Raw genomic sequence first — 14823 nt, 5'->3', positions numbered from 1 at the left:
ATTTAAAAGTATATTACAGCGTCCTGGGAAGTATTTGCTGATTGCTTATCAAATGAGAAAATACAGTAATAGATATATATTGGACAGAGTTGCAGATGTACGTGGATGGAAGAGACAGGATCAGATTATTGCAGCTGGTTGAAAACGAACGTCCCCATGGTGGTGTAAAATATTTGTAGTAAAATGTTTGCATTGGCTGGATGAAGGTGCTTTTTGCTGAAAGGCAGGCCAAGACGGAGAACTGGATTTGACTTCAAAGGGAAGTAAAATGGGGGTTGGGGGATGACTCATATTTCCATTTCCTCTTGTCTCGCCACCACTGCTAGATGGGGCTGGACAGGTGGGGAAGATGGGGCAGCTATCAGTGTCCTGATGGTATGCAAGAATGAGTTACTGTGCGGGCTCCACAGGACAACTTCTGTACAAGGATTCCTGTGAAAATGAAGGAGGAAGTGGGTTAATCGTTCAACTGACTGGTTTTCCTTGTTATGCCTTCCTACTTCATTAATACTCACAGAGAAAGAAACATTCCTCCGGGGGCATCGCTGCTTCCTTCAAGTCCTCCTAATGTTAAGGATGGCGGCGCCAGTGAGGGGCAATCTCCCATAATGAATTCACCATCTACGATGACCGTGGTCAGCTCGTCGTCTTCTGCAGGGCTGGTGTCTTCGCTTGCTCTATCTGGAGACAGCCTGAGACACAGAAGGCCTTATGGGATGAAGTCATATTCTGCTTCCCTGAACCCACTTTTTTTAAAAGCACAAAGCTGCCATGGTTTCTGGTACCTCTGCTGTAGCTCTTTCAGCTGTGTGTACGCCTGCTGCCACCTGGGGTTTTCACTGAGAACAGGGAAGCCATTAGAACTGTAGATGTGATCGTTGTCCAGGCTAAGGGAGTTAAAACGGGCAGCCATCTTCTCTTCTGACAGAAAATGTTTGGAACTGGGTTCCCTGTTGAGGTGCAGAAAGCAGTGACAATTCACGCCCTATCCAGTATGACCAATCTTACTTAGAACTGAGTACAGGTGGTCCTCATTTAGTGACTACAATTGGGACCAGCAACACAGGCATTAAATGAAGCGGTCACTAAGTGAAACAACTGTGCTTATGATCTGACATCAGGTTTCCTCTGCTTTGCAGACCTGCCAAGGTCATAAATGTGAGGATTGGTCGCAAAATGACTTTAATCACCTTCATAACTGCGGTCACTAAACAAGGCAGTCATTAAAAGAGGACTACCTGTGGTGCCGAGCTCACCATGGCCAAACTAACAAGCCCCTTATGGAAGGTGGCACTTTATCAGAAACATTCTGAAATGTTTCTGCAAACTTGAGGGCATCCAAAATGCAGGGTGGTCCTTTATACAGCATTTGTCATCACTTACGCTGCTGCATTGTACTCTGCTATGCGGTCGGGGGAACTTTCAATATGAATGTCTGCACCCTGATGGCAGAAGAAGGTTGTAATGTGATAGGAAGCAATATGAAAGGGCCGGCTTCATTACAGGCTATTAGTTGAGAGCTTGGCTGTTGGGCTACCACTTGGATAGCATTGTAAACATACAGTGCCTTGAGAAAACTAACATCTACCTGAATTATGCCAGACTGAGCCATCAAGTGCCATCTGTATTCCCAACAATATGGAACACAAAAAAGAATTGGAGCATTTTTTTGTCAATGCCTCCTTAGCCATAGCTCTCATTTTCCTCCACACTTACTGATCTTGACTTTCCAGATGTCGCTTGAAAGCAAAGGATACTGACCGGCACCTAAAAAAAAAGAAGTGAGACTTGTATTAAGGAGCTAAGCATCATCCTTAGTTATTTTTGTGTCACTGACATACCTTTAAAATAAAAATTCGAATGGTTCCTTATGGCCCTGAAAACCCAAAGCTATAGGTTTGCAAAAACCTTCCTTTTGGTATCACTTCTATAGTGCTTTTAGCTGTCCAACCCCAAGGTGTTGTCCACTCCCAAGTCCCTCGCAGCTCAGGTATAGAATCTTTGAAATATCTGCCAATCTGCTTATTGTCACACTTCGTTATTTCAGCAGCAGACAAAACTCTTGTCCAAGCTTTTTAATCTTTTGTGGTCTAGTTGTTGGGGGCTGCTCAGTTTTAGTAAATAATTTTACAGTTTCAGTTGTGCTTTTTAAATGTTTTTGTAAAGGAGACCAATTATATGCCATCAAGCTGGTGTCGACTTTTGGTGACCAATAGATTTTCTCCAGGAGTAAAGCATATTAGGGGGTTATTCAAAAATACTACTAAATACCCCAAATAAATCTGCTGATATGTAGCCTCCTGTTGCCCTCTCTGTTTTAGCCTCCTCTATCATTTTCCCTTTGAAGGAAGGCTAGTTGAGCCGCAAAGCTTGAGTGCAACAAAGATGACTCCAGCTTTGCTCTCTTGACATCATTTCAGATGCTTCAGCACTGTTCACGTGGCCACCTTGTGAATAAATGCCAGATGGATGAGTTCTCCTCTATCCCAAATCTAGGTATAAACAGAATCCTCTCATCTTTATCCAAGAGCCTCACAGCACATGATTACCGAGACCCTTGTATACCACTGAAGTTCACCAATCTGTGTCTGGGCTTCATCCGTGGAATTGTGCATGCCACATCGCGTTCCCATCTTGGGATTATGCTGTGGCTACAGCCCATATTCCTTGACAAGACGGAGCAGTGCAAAAATTGCCCAGATGAAACAGCTGATGGTGGCTCTTGGCTCATTGTAGGATTCATCTGCGTAATAAAGCAAAAGAGAAAGGTTAAAGAGAACCTGTTTTCCAGCAGAGGTGTGACTGTGAGTGTCTTGAATGGGTCATGTTGAATTTGAGCACTTCTGAGTAGAAGGATCCTAACTTTAATCATGCTGTGTGGAAAAGGAACATGTAGTAGTAGAGATACAAGAGCCAGTGAGGTATAGTGGTTAAAGGCACCAGGCTAGAAACCAGGAGACTGAGTTCTAGTCCTTCCTTAGGCACAAATCCAGCTGGGGGACTTCGGGCCAGTCATTCTCACTCAGCCCTAGAAAGAAAGCAATGGCAAACCACTTCCAAAAAGTTGCCAAGAAAACTGCAGAGACTTGTCCAAGTAGATAGACAGACAGACAGATAGAAGTCACCAGGAATCAAGACGGATTTGAAAGCACACATACAAACAAAAGTAGTTGTATTTTTATTTGGTATGTGATTATACCTAAGTGCAGTAGAAGCAGACAACAACAGAAATCACAACACAGTAAACAATCAATTTTACAAACTGTAATTACCCCAGCACTACTATAATTTAATCTGATTTCAGGTCCTCCAACCAGAAATAATGGTTCTTTCAGCTTCATAAAGGACCTGAAAAAAAAGTTTTGGAGCCTTGTGAATTGAGAAGATGAAATTCACATTTTTATGTAAATGGATAATTGGATGTTTGACCAATGGTTTTTGAGACCTGCACAGAGTATTTAGGAAAGTGTTTCAAATGAAAAAACAAACATAACTGTGTTGACCGTGAAGAGAAACCTTTATATTAAGGCAGTATCTGTTTTAGGCCAGCTTGAAGCTTTGGAAAATAATATGCAAACCTGGAGTTTCAACTACAGGTAGTCCTCATTTAATGACCATTTGTTTAGTGATAATTCAGACTTAACAATGCTGAAAAAAAAGACTTACAACTGGTGCTCACACTTATGACTGTTGCAACATCCCTGTGGTCATGTGATCATGATTGGGGCGCTTGGCAACCGGTTTGCATTTATGACAGTTGCAGCATCCTGTGGTCATGTGATCACCATTTTCGACTTTCCTGGCCAGCTTCTGGCAAGCAAAATCAGTGGGGAACCAGGTGATTCACTTAATGACCAAATGGTTTGCTTAGCAGCCACAGTGATTCACTTAATGACCACTGCAACAAGGTCATAAAATTGGGTTGGATTTGCTTAATGACTGCTTTGCTTAGCAACCAAAATTCTGGTCTCAGCTGTGGTCATTAAGCAAGGACTACCTGTAATTAAAATATTACTTTGTTTCACTAAGCAAGGATGGACATTCTACTCAACAGCCCTCAGAAATTGTGTACTCTATAGGATGAATGAGTTAGGTAAAAACTGGTATTCTGTAACAGCTTTTCCCATTAAAATCACAGTAAGAAAATTCCAAGAAATGTCTCCTAGGAAACAACATCTTTAAAATTTAAGTTTTTGGCACATTTTTATTTAGATTGTTCTCTGTAGCAGACCTCCTTAAGTGGCAACATCTAGCTGAACTTGGCTAATTTCAAAGAAACTTAGTATGGTCAGACCTGGGTAGTACTTGGATAGGAGATTTCTAGGAACCCAATGCTGTTGCCTAGACTGAAAATTACAAAAAATATTCCAAAAGACAATGGCAAACAAAAGCCCTACATGGAGCATTTACAGGAACTGAGCTGAGCTCTGCTAAAAAGTGTCTTGACCTTTTTTTTATATAGTAGCAGAGGGCATAAGAAACAATGTAGTGTACTTTGCCACACCAAAGTTACAGTGACCATATTTTCCTTGGAAAAAATAAAGGACAAACTTGAAAAAGGGGCAAATCTGAAAGAGGTTCATTAGGATAAAAAAATTGTTTATAACTTTGCTTTACAAAGGAAAATTCAGGAGTAAAGCCAAAAAAATTTACAAAAATGCACATTCTAATAAAAATTTCAAAAATCTAACAATATATGTAAATTTATTTTAAAAAGACAATTTCCATATTTTTCACATGAATGTGAAAGACTGCATTATTTGGTACCATTTGTATGGTAAAAATTCAAGGACCAAAATAAAGGACAAAAGTGAGTTTTTGAAAAATAAATCAGACAGCTTTCTGAAATAAAGGACTGTCCTTTATAATAAGGGATCTATGGTCACTGTGAATATTTTTGCTCTCGCATGAGTAAGATTCAGCTACATCAGAGACTGCATTTTTTTACAAAATAAATGCCTTGATTTTCAGAGCTCTCACCAATTCAACTCCTGAGCATTTCCAAAAATACCCTGCAACTTCTTATTGCAGAGGATCAAGGACTAAAAGGATCACAGGGGATTTCCTTGGCTTGCCAGCCCCATTCAGGCTAAGACAAACTCGCTATGACTGAGCTTCGCTGATCCAGCCCAACCTACAGGCTGTCAAACAAGTCGGGTCCCCAGCAGGCTTTGCGCTCATTGGCAGCCATTTTTAGGGCGTTCCCCGATGCCTTACAGCGCTCAAGTCAAGAAACTCGAATCCCAGCATGCCTTGCGCTGGTCTAGTGGCCCGCCAGGCGGGTGGGCGTGGCTATTATCACAGGAAAGGGCGCGGCTACCTCTGAGGGTGGGATAGGGTGCCCGGCTGATTCTTTGCACGTGCGCGCTGTGGAGAAGAAAATGAGCAGCTAGTAACGGTCAGTGCACGCGCATGCTGCCGGGTGGGAGGCGGGGACTGAATGAGGGGTTAGAATGCGCACCGGGCGGTAGGATGTGCGCATGCGCTATTCCATTGCGGAATTTTAAAAGAAGAAAAACAATTCTTACCGTCCTTATGATTATTTCTCACGCTGTTCTCACAATAGCGCACCACAGCCAGTCGGGAAACCTAAAAGAACCACAATCATCACGTGACGAGAAGTGATGCTTTGTGTGAGGGATTGTGGGAAGTGTAGTTCCCTGATAACCAGGCGGCTGAAACGAGGAATCCCGTCATACTTTGGGTTTTGCGTTCTCGTCGCTCTATCTTCTTTTAACCATCGAGATAGACGTTGAATTGCTGACTCGCGCCCCCTACCGGGAAAGGTTGGACTCCTTCAGGCAGCGATTTACCAGCCTGGCTGCGGTAGATGGGAGTTGTAGTTCAGTATAGGTGGAGGTTTGTGGGAAAGCTGGGATTAAATAGATTAAAATGCAAGGCACGTTTCCCATTTGGGACCGGGAAGGAAAGTTGGAAAGGAGCAATTACATTAGCAATTTAGCAGGTGCAACCCTGTTCATATTTACTTGAAATAAGCCCCACTTCCCTAGTTACTCACATGTAAGCATGTACTGTGTAAACCAGTGTTCTCAACCTTGGCAACTTTAAGATGGGTGGACTTCAACTCAACATGCTGGCTGGGGAATTCTGGGAGTTGAAGTCCACCTGTGTTAAAGCTGCCAAGGTTGAGAAACACCGCAAGAGTAGATACATCTCCTCTCCACTAGAAAAGCTGCTCTCAGTTGACCTATAAACACCATATATTGCTGTACTGCTGTACAGCCTTGCAATTCTCAAAAGCCCCCCATCCCTTTACAAGGGTGGTGGGAAAGGCTTCTGCTTTTCTGCTTTATCTCCATCTCAGGAAACTTGGGAATTTATTTCAGATTTCCCTTGGTGGTGTTTTTTAGCTTACTTCATTGTGGACGATGCTGCAACTAATGTCAATTTTTTTTGTTTGGTTACATCTCTTTCCATCACGCTGAAGCCTTCCCAGTCTGTAGAAACCCATTGGGTGGAGTTTCCTCACGATGTCTTTCTTTGGGATTTCATCAAGGCCCAGGGGGTACTGTGGGCTGTAGAAGGCTGGAGAGGTGATTGCATAGTGAAAGGCAGGTCATATACACACATTCATGAGTGCGCCTTTGCCAAGTTGTACAAGTGCAAGAACGCCATCCCTTCCACCCATGAGTATTCACTGAAATTTCCTTATCCCTTGAAATTCCCTTGAAATACAGGTAGTCCTCACTTAATGACCATTTGCTTAGTCATGGTTCAGACTTATGATGCTGCTGAAAAAACCAACTTACAACTGGTGCTCACACTTAAGACTGTCTCAGTGTCCCCACAGTCATGTGATTGTGATTTGGGCACTTGGCAACCGGTTCGCATATATGACCATTGCAGCATCCCGTGGTCACGTGATCACCATTTTTGACTTTCCTGGCTGGCTTCTGGCAAGCAAAATCAATGGGGAACTGTGATTCACTTAATGATCACATGGTTCACTCAACAGCCGTGGTGATTTGCTTAATGACCACTGCAGAAACGGTTGTAAACTTGGGTCGGATTTGCTTAATGACTTCAGTCATTACGCACATTCTGGTCACACATGTTAAGCGAGGACTACCTGTAAATGTGGGGAGTTCTTTCATCACACTGAAGGAGAACTGGTAGGGGAAAATGCAGGACAATTTTTCTGCACAGCACTGTGTGTTGATCTCAAAAGAATTAAGGTTAGACCTCTTCTTGCTGTGGATAGGAACCTATTACATTTGTACCTAGAGCGGCTGGTTGCTACTTAACAGTAGGATACCCACAAGGAACAACGCTAGATGCAGCCTAGGCGGACCTCTGCTTTATCAGGCCTGTTCTTTTTGAATTTGTTTTCCCCTTTGCATCTTTTGCCAGATGGACATTCAACGATCTCTGGAGCTCTTGCACATGACCATATACACTCAGAGCATCTCACCTTGTGGCAAATACTTAGCAGCCGGAAACAACTATGGAGAAATTGCCATATTCAGGTATTCGGATGCGGCTTATCACGGGACGTGCTTTTGTTATTATTTTTTTAAAAAGCACGGCCACCTTTGTGTTAATCTTCCCTCCGCTACTTCTTCTTGGACAGCCTTTCAGCAGCATTGAGTTCGGAAGCCAAGGAGGAGAGCAAGAAGCCGGTGGTGTCCTTTACAGGTTGGTGACTGAGGTCTGGCGAGCACAGAAAATTCAGAGGTGCCTTAGCTTTGCCTATAGCAGTGTTTCTCAGCCTTGGCAACTTGAAGATGTGTGGACTTCAACTCCCAGAATTCCCCAGCCAGCCATGAATTTTTGCTGGCTGGGGAATTCTGAGAGTTGAAGTCCACACATCTTCAAGTTGCCAAGGCTGAGAAACACCAGCCTATAGTAATCTGGCTTGTTCTTTTATGCTCACATTAGGGGCTGCCTGGAGTCAGCAGACAGCATGGTTGGGCAAGTCTGTCCCTGACCAGATGTCATATGTATTAAAGGTGTTTAAGGAGCCTGGTTCTGAGAGAAAAAAGTACCAGGAGAAATCCTCTGTTTGGCATCGGTGGGGGTGCTCCCTGAGTTTCTTTTGTTAAACTGAGGATTGCCTAGAAGGCATGTCCCACCACTAGGCCACGTCCGTCCTGAAACATCCTCCTTCTTTCCATAGCCCACAATGGAGCTATCTACGCCATGGTTTCCACCGATCGGCAGCTGTTAAGTGCCGGCAATGGAGAGGTCAAGGCCTGGAATTGGAGTGAGATTGTGAAGAAAGTAAGAGTTGGTAGCTTCCCACCACCTCCCTACACCTCTTCCCCCTAGCCTGCCTGGCTGTGGGTTTCCTGACTTCTCTGTTATTCTTAAGATGCCTTTCCATGCCTTCCATTTTAGAGTTGCAAAGAAGCTTGGAGTAGGAGGCCACCTTATGGGTAAAGCCCAGTTTTGCTCTTTCGTTTTTCTCCGTTATTTTTTCCTGCCTGTGCACATGTGGAGATTGAAGGCTTTCCTTTCCTTTCCTCTTCAGAAGCAGACTTGAAGTGCCAGAAATCAACAGCCTGCAGCTGAATCTGAAGGTGTGGCCACTGGGCAACCTGGGGGATGGGTCACCACCGCTTGGGAGACTTCTTCATGCCCACATTCTTTCCTTTCTCCCCTACTTTCTCCAGGATAATAGTCTTCTGATGGCTGGTGGTGACTGTGTCATTCACATGATGGATCTGGAGACTGGAACCTTCACTGTGAGTCCTTGGGGTGTGGGGAAGGAAACTGAGGTGTCCTAGGTATGATGGACCTTTCGGCCTTCCTGATTTTCTCAAACATCCCTTTCTCATCTGGTTGTTCTCAAATTGTTCTTAAGATCTGGATAAATGTCAGTAATTCAACCAGCAGATTAGGACTGTCTGGCCAGATTTGGTGGTAATTTTTTTTTGCATTAAAAACACAGACATTCTCTAAATAAATGTGATTACCAATCTTAGTGCATCTATTTTGAGTACTCCCCCCTGTGCATTTTCCCATTTTCTCACTTTCTAAACTTCCAGTGCCAATTTTCTCAACCTGGGGGCTTTCCAGTATACCTCCTTCACTTTCAGGGCTGTTGCTGAGAATCCCAGAAGTAGAATTCTGTAGATCTGGAAGTATCTTCAGCTTTCTTCCGTAACGTCTGGTGAAACGTGGCAATGGGTTTTATGAAAAGTAACCAGTTCCATCATCAACAAACACAATCAGTGCTGTCTGTTACTATGCCCGGCCTGAAACCTGCCTTGAACAGGTCCAGATAACCCACTTCTTCCATGGTCCTCTGAAGCTGAAGTCTGACCACTTCTCAACAACCTTGTCTGGGATGGGAGGGTTGGGGGCTGGACAAAAACTGTCCAGAAACATTGGGTCCAGCAATGGCTTCTTGGGGAGAAGGCACGCCACCTCCTGTCTCAAGGATAGAATCCCCACAGCATGGATCCAACCACATGTCAACTCCTGGGAGGCCTTCACTAACCAGGAAGGGCGTGGATCTCATAAACAGGTAGCTCAACAGCCTTAAAGATTCTGCCCATTCCTCAGCCTAGTGGCCTTCCTGATGTATTGGAACCACAGCTTGAGATGGTGAGGGAATCTTGGGAATAGTAAAGGTCAGTGACATACTCTCTTTTGTTAGGAATGAATAACAAGCCTGGCCATGAGCCCCTCTGGTGCCCTCTGTCTCTTTCACTGTTGACCAAAATTAGAATGCTGATTTGCATGGACCATTAGTGGAGCACCCATGTATAGACAGGTAGACATGAAGTCACTTTGCCGTCTCTCTCTCTCCCCCCCGCAGCGTGAATTTCAGGGCCACACGGATTATATCCACTGTTTGGCCCTTCGGGAGCAGCTCCGAGAATGCCTGTCCGGAAGTGAAGATGGCACCGTGCGCCTTTGGGGTAAGGGTTTAGGGTCTCCTGAGCCAGACCCTGGCTCTCTCTTCCTCTCCTGTGTGTCCCCATGCCTCTGTAAAAGGTCTGACAGCCTTCAGCCAAATGTAGTGTCGTCTGGATATGTGAATTCCAATTACCAGAATTCTTAGCAGTGGCCATACTGGCTAGGGAATTCTGGGAGTTCCTCCACAAATCTGACAAGCTGTCCTACAGAAGCATAATATTTATGCCTTATATTAAATTCATCAATTGTTTATCTAGCTTGTGTTGCATGATTAGTAGCAGATCTCTGGGATTTCTGGCTGAAGATGTCAGGGTTGACTTCTCCCTCTAAAGCATGTGCTACATCACTAAGCTGCATTTTTTCCTTTCACCTCTAAAGCAAACTTGTGTCTGGGTCCTGTCAAGGCAGAACCTTATCTACGTTGGCCCTACTGTTAGGGAACAGGTCCTGTATACAAAACTACCAGAGTCTGGTTTGGCCAGAATGCAGAAAGATAAGGCTTCCTAGGATGACCTTTAAATCCAGATCCTATGGATCTCCAGATGTTTCTGAATTACAACTCCCAGGATCCCTCACTGTAGGCTATATTGGCTGATCCTGCTGGGAGAGTTCAGCAGAATCTGAAGGGGTGCACATTTCTATCCTATTAGGTGTTCTCTCTACAAGTAGTCCTCGACTTAGGACCATTCACTTAGCAACTGGTCAAAGTTATGATGGTGCTGAACAAAGAGACTTATGACCGGTCCCCGAAGGTATAGCTGTTGCAGTGACCCTGCAGTCACGTGATCATGATCTGGGCACTTGGCAATCCATTTGCACTTATGACTGGTTGCCCAGCACCCAGCGATCACATGATCACCATTTGAAAACTTCCCTGCCAGCCTCCCCAGAAAATCAATGGGGAACCCAGCAGGGCAGGTTGCAAGTTGCTGTGGTAAGTCTCCCCCACCCACACGCCCTCCCCAGCCCCTCTGTGCTCACACTGCGCTGGCCACTTGCGTACCTCTGCGCACCCTCCCTGATCCACACAGGCCTCTCGTGCATCCCCATGCACCCCCCACTCCCTCCCCCACCCAGCAGCAGCCACTTTCCCGTCTGCCGGCCTGGGACTTTGGTTGTGGGAAGCCAGCAGGAAGTTGCCTCGCCTAAAGACCATGGGATTCAGTTAGCAACAGCAACTGGGACTGCAGGGATTGTCATCGCTAAGTGATGTGGTTGCGCTTTATGACCGCATTGCTTAGTGATGGAAATTCTGGTCCCAACTGTTGAGGACTACCTCTATTTCAGCCCCTAACCTGCTGCCTTCCAGATGCAAGGGGAATGCAATGAATGCTGGGCAGCTCAGCACATCTGAAGGATGCTGTTGTGATTTTAAATCAGAAAGAAAGGACTGTTTTAGGGACTGTTTTTTTCTTTTAATCTGTTTTTCAGATTTACGTACAGGGGGTCAAGTCCAATCCATAGAAGTCCACAAATATGAGGTATTTTTATCTTAACCTCTTCCCCCAAAACTCAGAATGCCTAAGATTTCTGTGCTCCTTACCCGCGTTCTAGATTTGCCATTAGATTTTTTTTTTTAATTATGAATTTAAATCTAATTGATTTTAGTGGGCCTTTTCTAGGGGAACTAATCCAGAGGTCAGTTTTTAGTACTGTGAGTCTACCTCATTGTTTCTCAACCTTGGCAACTTTAAGATGTGTAAACTTCAACTCCCAGAATTCCCCAGCCAGCTGTGCTGGCTGGGGAATTCTGGGAGTTGAAGTCTACACATCTTAAAGTTGCCAAGGTTGAGAAACACTGGTCTAACTACTCCTTAACTCTTCTGTCAGGAGTTTTTCTCTAAAACTCTCCTTAACTCCTTTAGGAATGCAGCCGCCCTCAGAACGGGAAGTGGATCAGTTGTTTGGCAACGGACTCTGACTGGATGGTGAGTCCCTCAGCTCCTCAGTGGTTTACCTCTCCTGAGAAGCACCAGGCAAGGGTGCCTCATATTGGCTCTTTGATGGGGCTTTCATTGTTCTTGGATTACCTCTCTTCCTTTGGAGGCCCTGCTCTCCAATTTCTTTTTAAATGGGTGATTGTAGATCGAGAGTTCTAGCTCAACGCATCTGGAAGGCACCAGGTTGGGGAAAGAATGCTCTGAAATATACCTTTTTGGTTTTTTCTGTCCCAGGTGTGTGGTGGGGGCCCTGCACTCACTCTTTGGCACCTGCGGTCAGTGACACCCACCACGGTATTTTCCTTGCCTCAGTGCCAGCAGCAAGCTATGTTCTACCAAGATCTGGTGAGTCTTCCATCCCTGAACTTCAGAACCTGCACAGCTCCCCCACTATACATGTTTGGCTTATTCTCGTATCTTAATTGTTGTTGTTGCTTTGCTGCTTTTTTGTCTCTTTATTTAACCATGGAGAGCCAGTTTGGTCTACTGGTTAAGGCACCAGGCTAGAAACTGGGAGACTGGGAGTTCTAGTCCCACCTTAGGCACAAAGCCAGCTGGGTGACCTTGGACCAGTCACTCTCTCTCAGCCCTAGGAAGCAGGCAATGGCAAACCACTTCTGAAAAACCTTGCCAAGAAAGTTTCAGGGACTTTTCCAGGCAGTTTTTGAGAATCAGACAGGTGAAAAAAATTAACCATTATTATTCTCACCCTTCTCCTTTCCCTTTTTCCTTTATAAAAGTGTTTGTGTGTGTCTGAAAAGTGTGTGTGTGTCTGAAAGAGAGAGACAGAGAGAGAAATACTGCTAAACCTCAGTACAAATATTTCCAAATTGGTTTAGAAATTCAATAAAGGCACTTTTTAAAAAAGGTTACTGGGAGTTTATGGCTGGAGATTACCAATGTAAAAGGTAGTTTTACAAGACACCTAAAACATCCTGCTCTTGGTATACCACAGAGAGGGGATCATTTTACAGGACTGGTGCACGAGGTGTGTAAACCGCAGTGCAGAGAACAGGAGTTCCCCCAAAGTTTATGTATCAGAGAGGCTTACTATGTCTGTTATTGGAGACTTGGATGACTACTGTTCAACTATATTTAATTTTTTTTGAAGTACTTCCTGATCCATCTCATTAAGCATCCATCCTTTCCTCCTCTTTCACAGATTCTCTCTGCTGGCCACGGCCCAACCATTAATCATTTACAGATCAGTGGGGAAGTGAAGGCCCAAATCCCTTGCATCCCGCGTTGCATTCACTCCATTTCCATCAACGAACACTCTCCAGAGCATAAGGTATCTCCAGGATTGGGAGCCGGATGAGGGAGAGGAGAGGTTGTGGCCTGTAGAATTGGATGATGGGGTGGAGCTCAAACTGAGTAGGCATGGCCTGATATAAGAAAGGGGCCAAGAGCTATGGGGGAGGGGAGAAGATTTTTTTGTTCATTTGGGGAAGGAGGCAGACTGAAGCCAGTACTTGTATCTTTGATTTGAAGAAACTCATATCTAGGTAACAACATGGAGGATGTTTGGATTTCTTCACTGTAGCGTTTGTATCCCAACTTCCTGTCCCATGAAGGGAGGCTCCAAATCAGCTAATAAATACAGTGATAGAAAACCAAAAACAGCAGTCGAACCAAACCGAAATGAGGCGAAATTTTATTTGACCCGTAAGCTGTTAGACCAGCCTTTATCAACCTTTTGACCCTGGAGGAACCCTTGAAATATTTTTCAGGCCTCGGGGGACCCCTGCACTTCCAGGCTCAAACACAGGCCAGAAGTTACAAAATTAGTATATTTGTTTCATGTGTAGGCATGTATGAACAGTGCATTAACAGTATCCTTAAACTAAAAATAATGATTGCAACTTACCTCTTTAATGTGAAGTTTGCCCAAATTTGAAATAATTTTTAAAATAAATCGTGATCTCTCAGGGAACCCCTAGTGACCTCTCGCGAACCTGAGGGTGCCACAGAACCCTGGCTGAGAAACCTTTTGTTAGACTTGAGAAATGGAGTCAGGCATGTTTCCTGGGGCAGAAGATTCCACACTAATTAAGTAGAAAATGTTTTGAGGTCCAACGGCTGCCGGGACCATTCTGGAAATGCTGCAGGCTCAAGTCAACTACATTTTGAAACAGAGTGCGCAAAGCACTAAGCTAGAGTTTGGCTAGCTAGTCTGTGGTTCGGCACATCACGTAAACCCATCCCAAAAATCTTTTTCTCCCCCTTCAGGTGTTGACAGCAGCTGGAAGCAGCCACTGCATTGACGTCTTCACCAACTTTGGATACCGAGCCTTTTCTCTAACCTTTACCTAACGTGCACACGGTGCCCCTTTGTAAATAATCTTGGTTTTGTTTCATTTCAAATCCGGTGTCCTCTGGGGAACGTCTCCATTCTGTGGGCATCTCTGATTGATGAGGAACAGGTGGTTGCCTCTAAATGCTGTTGCCTGCGAGGGGACCACTCCCGCACAAGGCTGTGAAGCAAACTCCAAAGCAGGCACCTTAAGCAGAATTACTTAATATGAAAATGCATGAAAGGAATTGGAAATTGCCTGTAATTTCTGAAAGTGGATGTCCTAATTCTATTGATCTGCATGTTTCACCACAGGACTGGACTGTTGAATTTATTCATGAGTGCATGGAAACTATCGCCCCCCCGCCCCCCCTTTTTAATACTTAAAAATCAACATATTTTCATCTATGGTTTCCTTTTTATTTTTACAAGTATTTCAACGAGTATTCTTGTCTGTCTGTCGGGTTTTTAAGGGTGGGAATGGGAACGGGAGCTTTTGTTAAGTTTAACTACGTCAACTCGTACCTTTAAAAAGACTGCACAGACCCTCCCAAACAGCTGAAATCACACCGCCAGAATTTGGCAGCACAATGTAGAAGTTAGGAGGCCCCCGGACAGCTTCCTGCTCCCATTTCCACCCTTACTGGAGGGGTGTGCTTGGAAATTCCACAAGGCTTACTCTTGAAAATTGGCCATTTGGCCACT

The 14823-nt window shown here is 44.6% G+C and overlaps 2 protein-coding genes across 3 annotated transcripts; one reads left to right on the top strand and one right to left on the bottom strand.

Annotated features, from left to right (window-relative positions):
* Positions 1–26: 26 nt before the first annotated feature.
* Positions 27–5646, bottom strand: HCFC1R1 (host cell factor C1 regulator 1). Of its 2 annotated transcripts, none has more exons than XM_063301358.1 (6): positions 5529–5646; positions 2550–2743; positions 1717–1767; positions 786–950; positions 516–692; positions 27–432 (listed from the first exon to the last, which is right to left on the bottom strand). In XM_063301358.1, exons 2-6 carry the CDS (start codon positions 2741–2743, stop codon positions 288–290), a joined length of 732 nt encoding a protein of 243 aa, XP_063157428.1. In that variant the 5' UTR covers positions 5529–5646; the 3' UTR covers positions 27–287. The 2 variants fall into 2 exon arrangements, with proteins under 2 accessions (XP_063157428.1, XP_063157429.1); XM_063301359.1 differs by lacking the exon at positions 5529–5646 and adding an exon at positions 3667–3728.
* THOC6 (THO complex subunit 6) lies at positions 5270–14522 on the top strand. Its single transcript, XM_063301357.1, has 13 exons — positions 5270–5398; positions 7372–7487; positions 7592–7656; positions 8138–8241; positions 8359–8396; positions 8492–8540; positions 8634–8705; positions 9785–9887; positions 11317–11366; positions 11751–11813; positions 12060–12170; positions 12988–13116; positions 14055–14522. The coding sequence occupies exons 2-13, from the start codon at positions 7372–7374 to the stop codon at positions 14136–14138; spliced, it is 984 nt and encodes a 327-aa protein (XP_063157427.1). The 5' UTR covers positions 5270–5398; the 3' UTR covers positions 14139–14522.
* The last annotated feature ends 301 nt before the right edge of the window (positions 14523–14823 follow it).

Source organism: Candoia aspera, chromosome 4, assembly GCF_035149785.1.
Source record: "Candoia aspera isolate rCanAsp1 chromosome 4, rCanAsp1.hap2, whole genome shotgun sequence".
Lineage (NCBI taxonomy): Eukaryota > Metazoa > Chordata > Lepidosauria > Squamata > Boidae > Candoia > Candoia aspera.
This window is presented reverse-complemented; position numbering and strand designations above follow the sequence as displayed.

What these genes read in the sequence shown, in the direction of transcription:
- HCFC1R1 (XM_063301358.1), bottom strand. Translation starts at nt 2,743, where the DNA reads ATGAATCCTACAATGAGCCAAGAGCCACCATCAGCTGTTTCATCTGGG. An exon ending in AGTGGTATACAAGGGTCTCG is followed by an intron (nt 1,768 to 2,549) that starts GTAATCATGTGC and finishes CTTTTTTTTTAG; the next exon opens with GTGCCGGTCAGTATCCTTTG. An exon ending in CTGAAAGAGCTACAGCAGAG is followed by an intron (nt 693 to 785) that starts GTACCAGAAACC and finishes TCTGTGTCTCAG; the next exon opens with GCTGTCTCCAGATAGAGCAA.
- THOC6 (XM_063301357.1), top strand. Translation starts at nt 7,372, where the DNA reads ATGGACATTCAACGATCTCTGGAGCTCTTGCACATGACCATATACACT. An exon ending in GCCGGTGGTGTCCTTTACAG is followed by an intron (nt 7,657 to 8,137) that starts GTTGGTGACTGA and finishes TTCTTTCCATAG; the next exon opens with CCCACAATGGAGCTATCTAC. An exon ending in GGAGTGAGATTGTGAAGAAA is followed by an intron (nt 8,242 to 8,358) that starts GTAAGAGTTGGT and finishes CTTCCATTTTAG; the next exon opens with AGTTGCAAAGAAGCTTGGAG.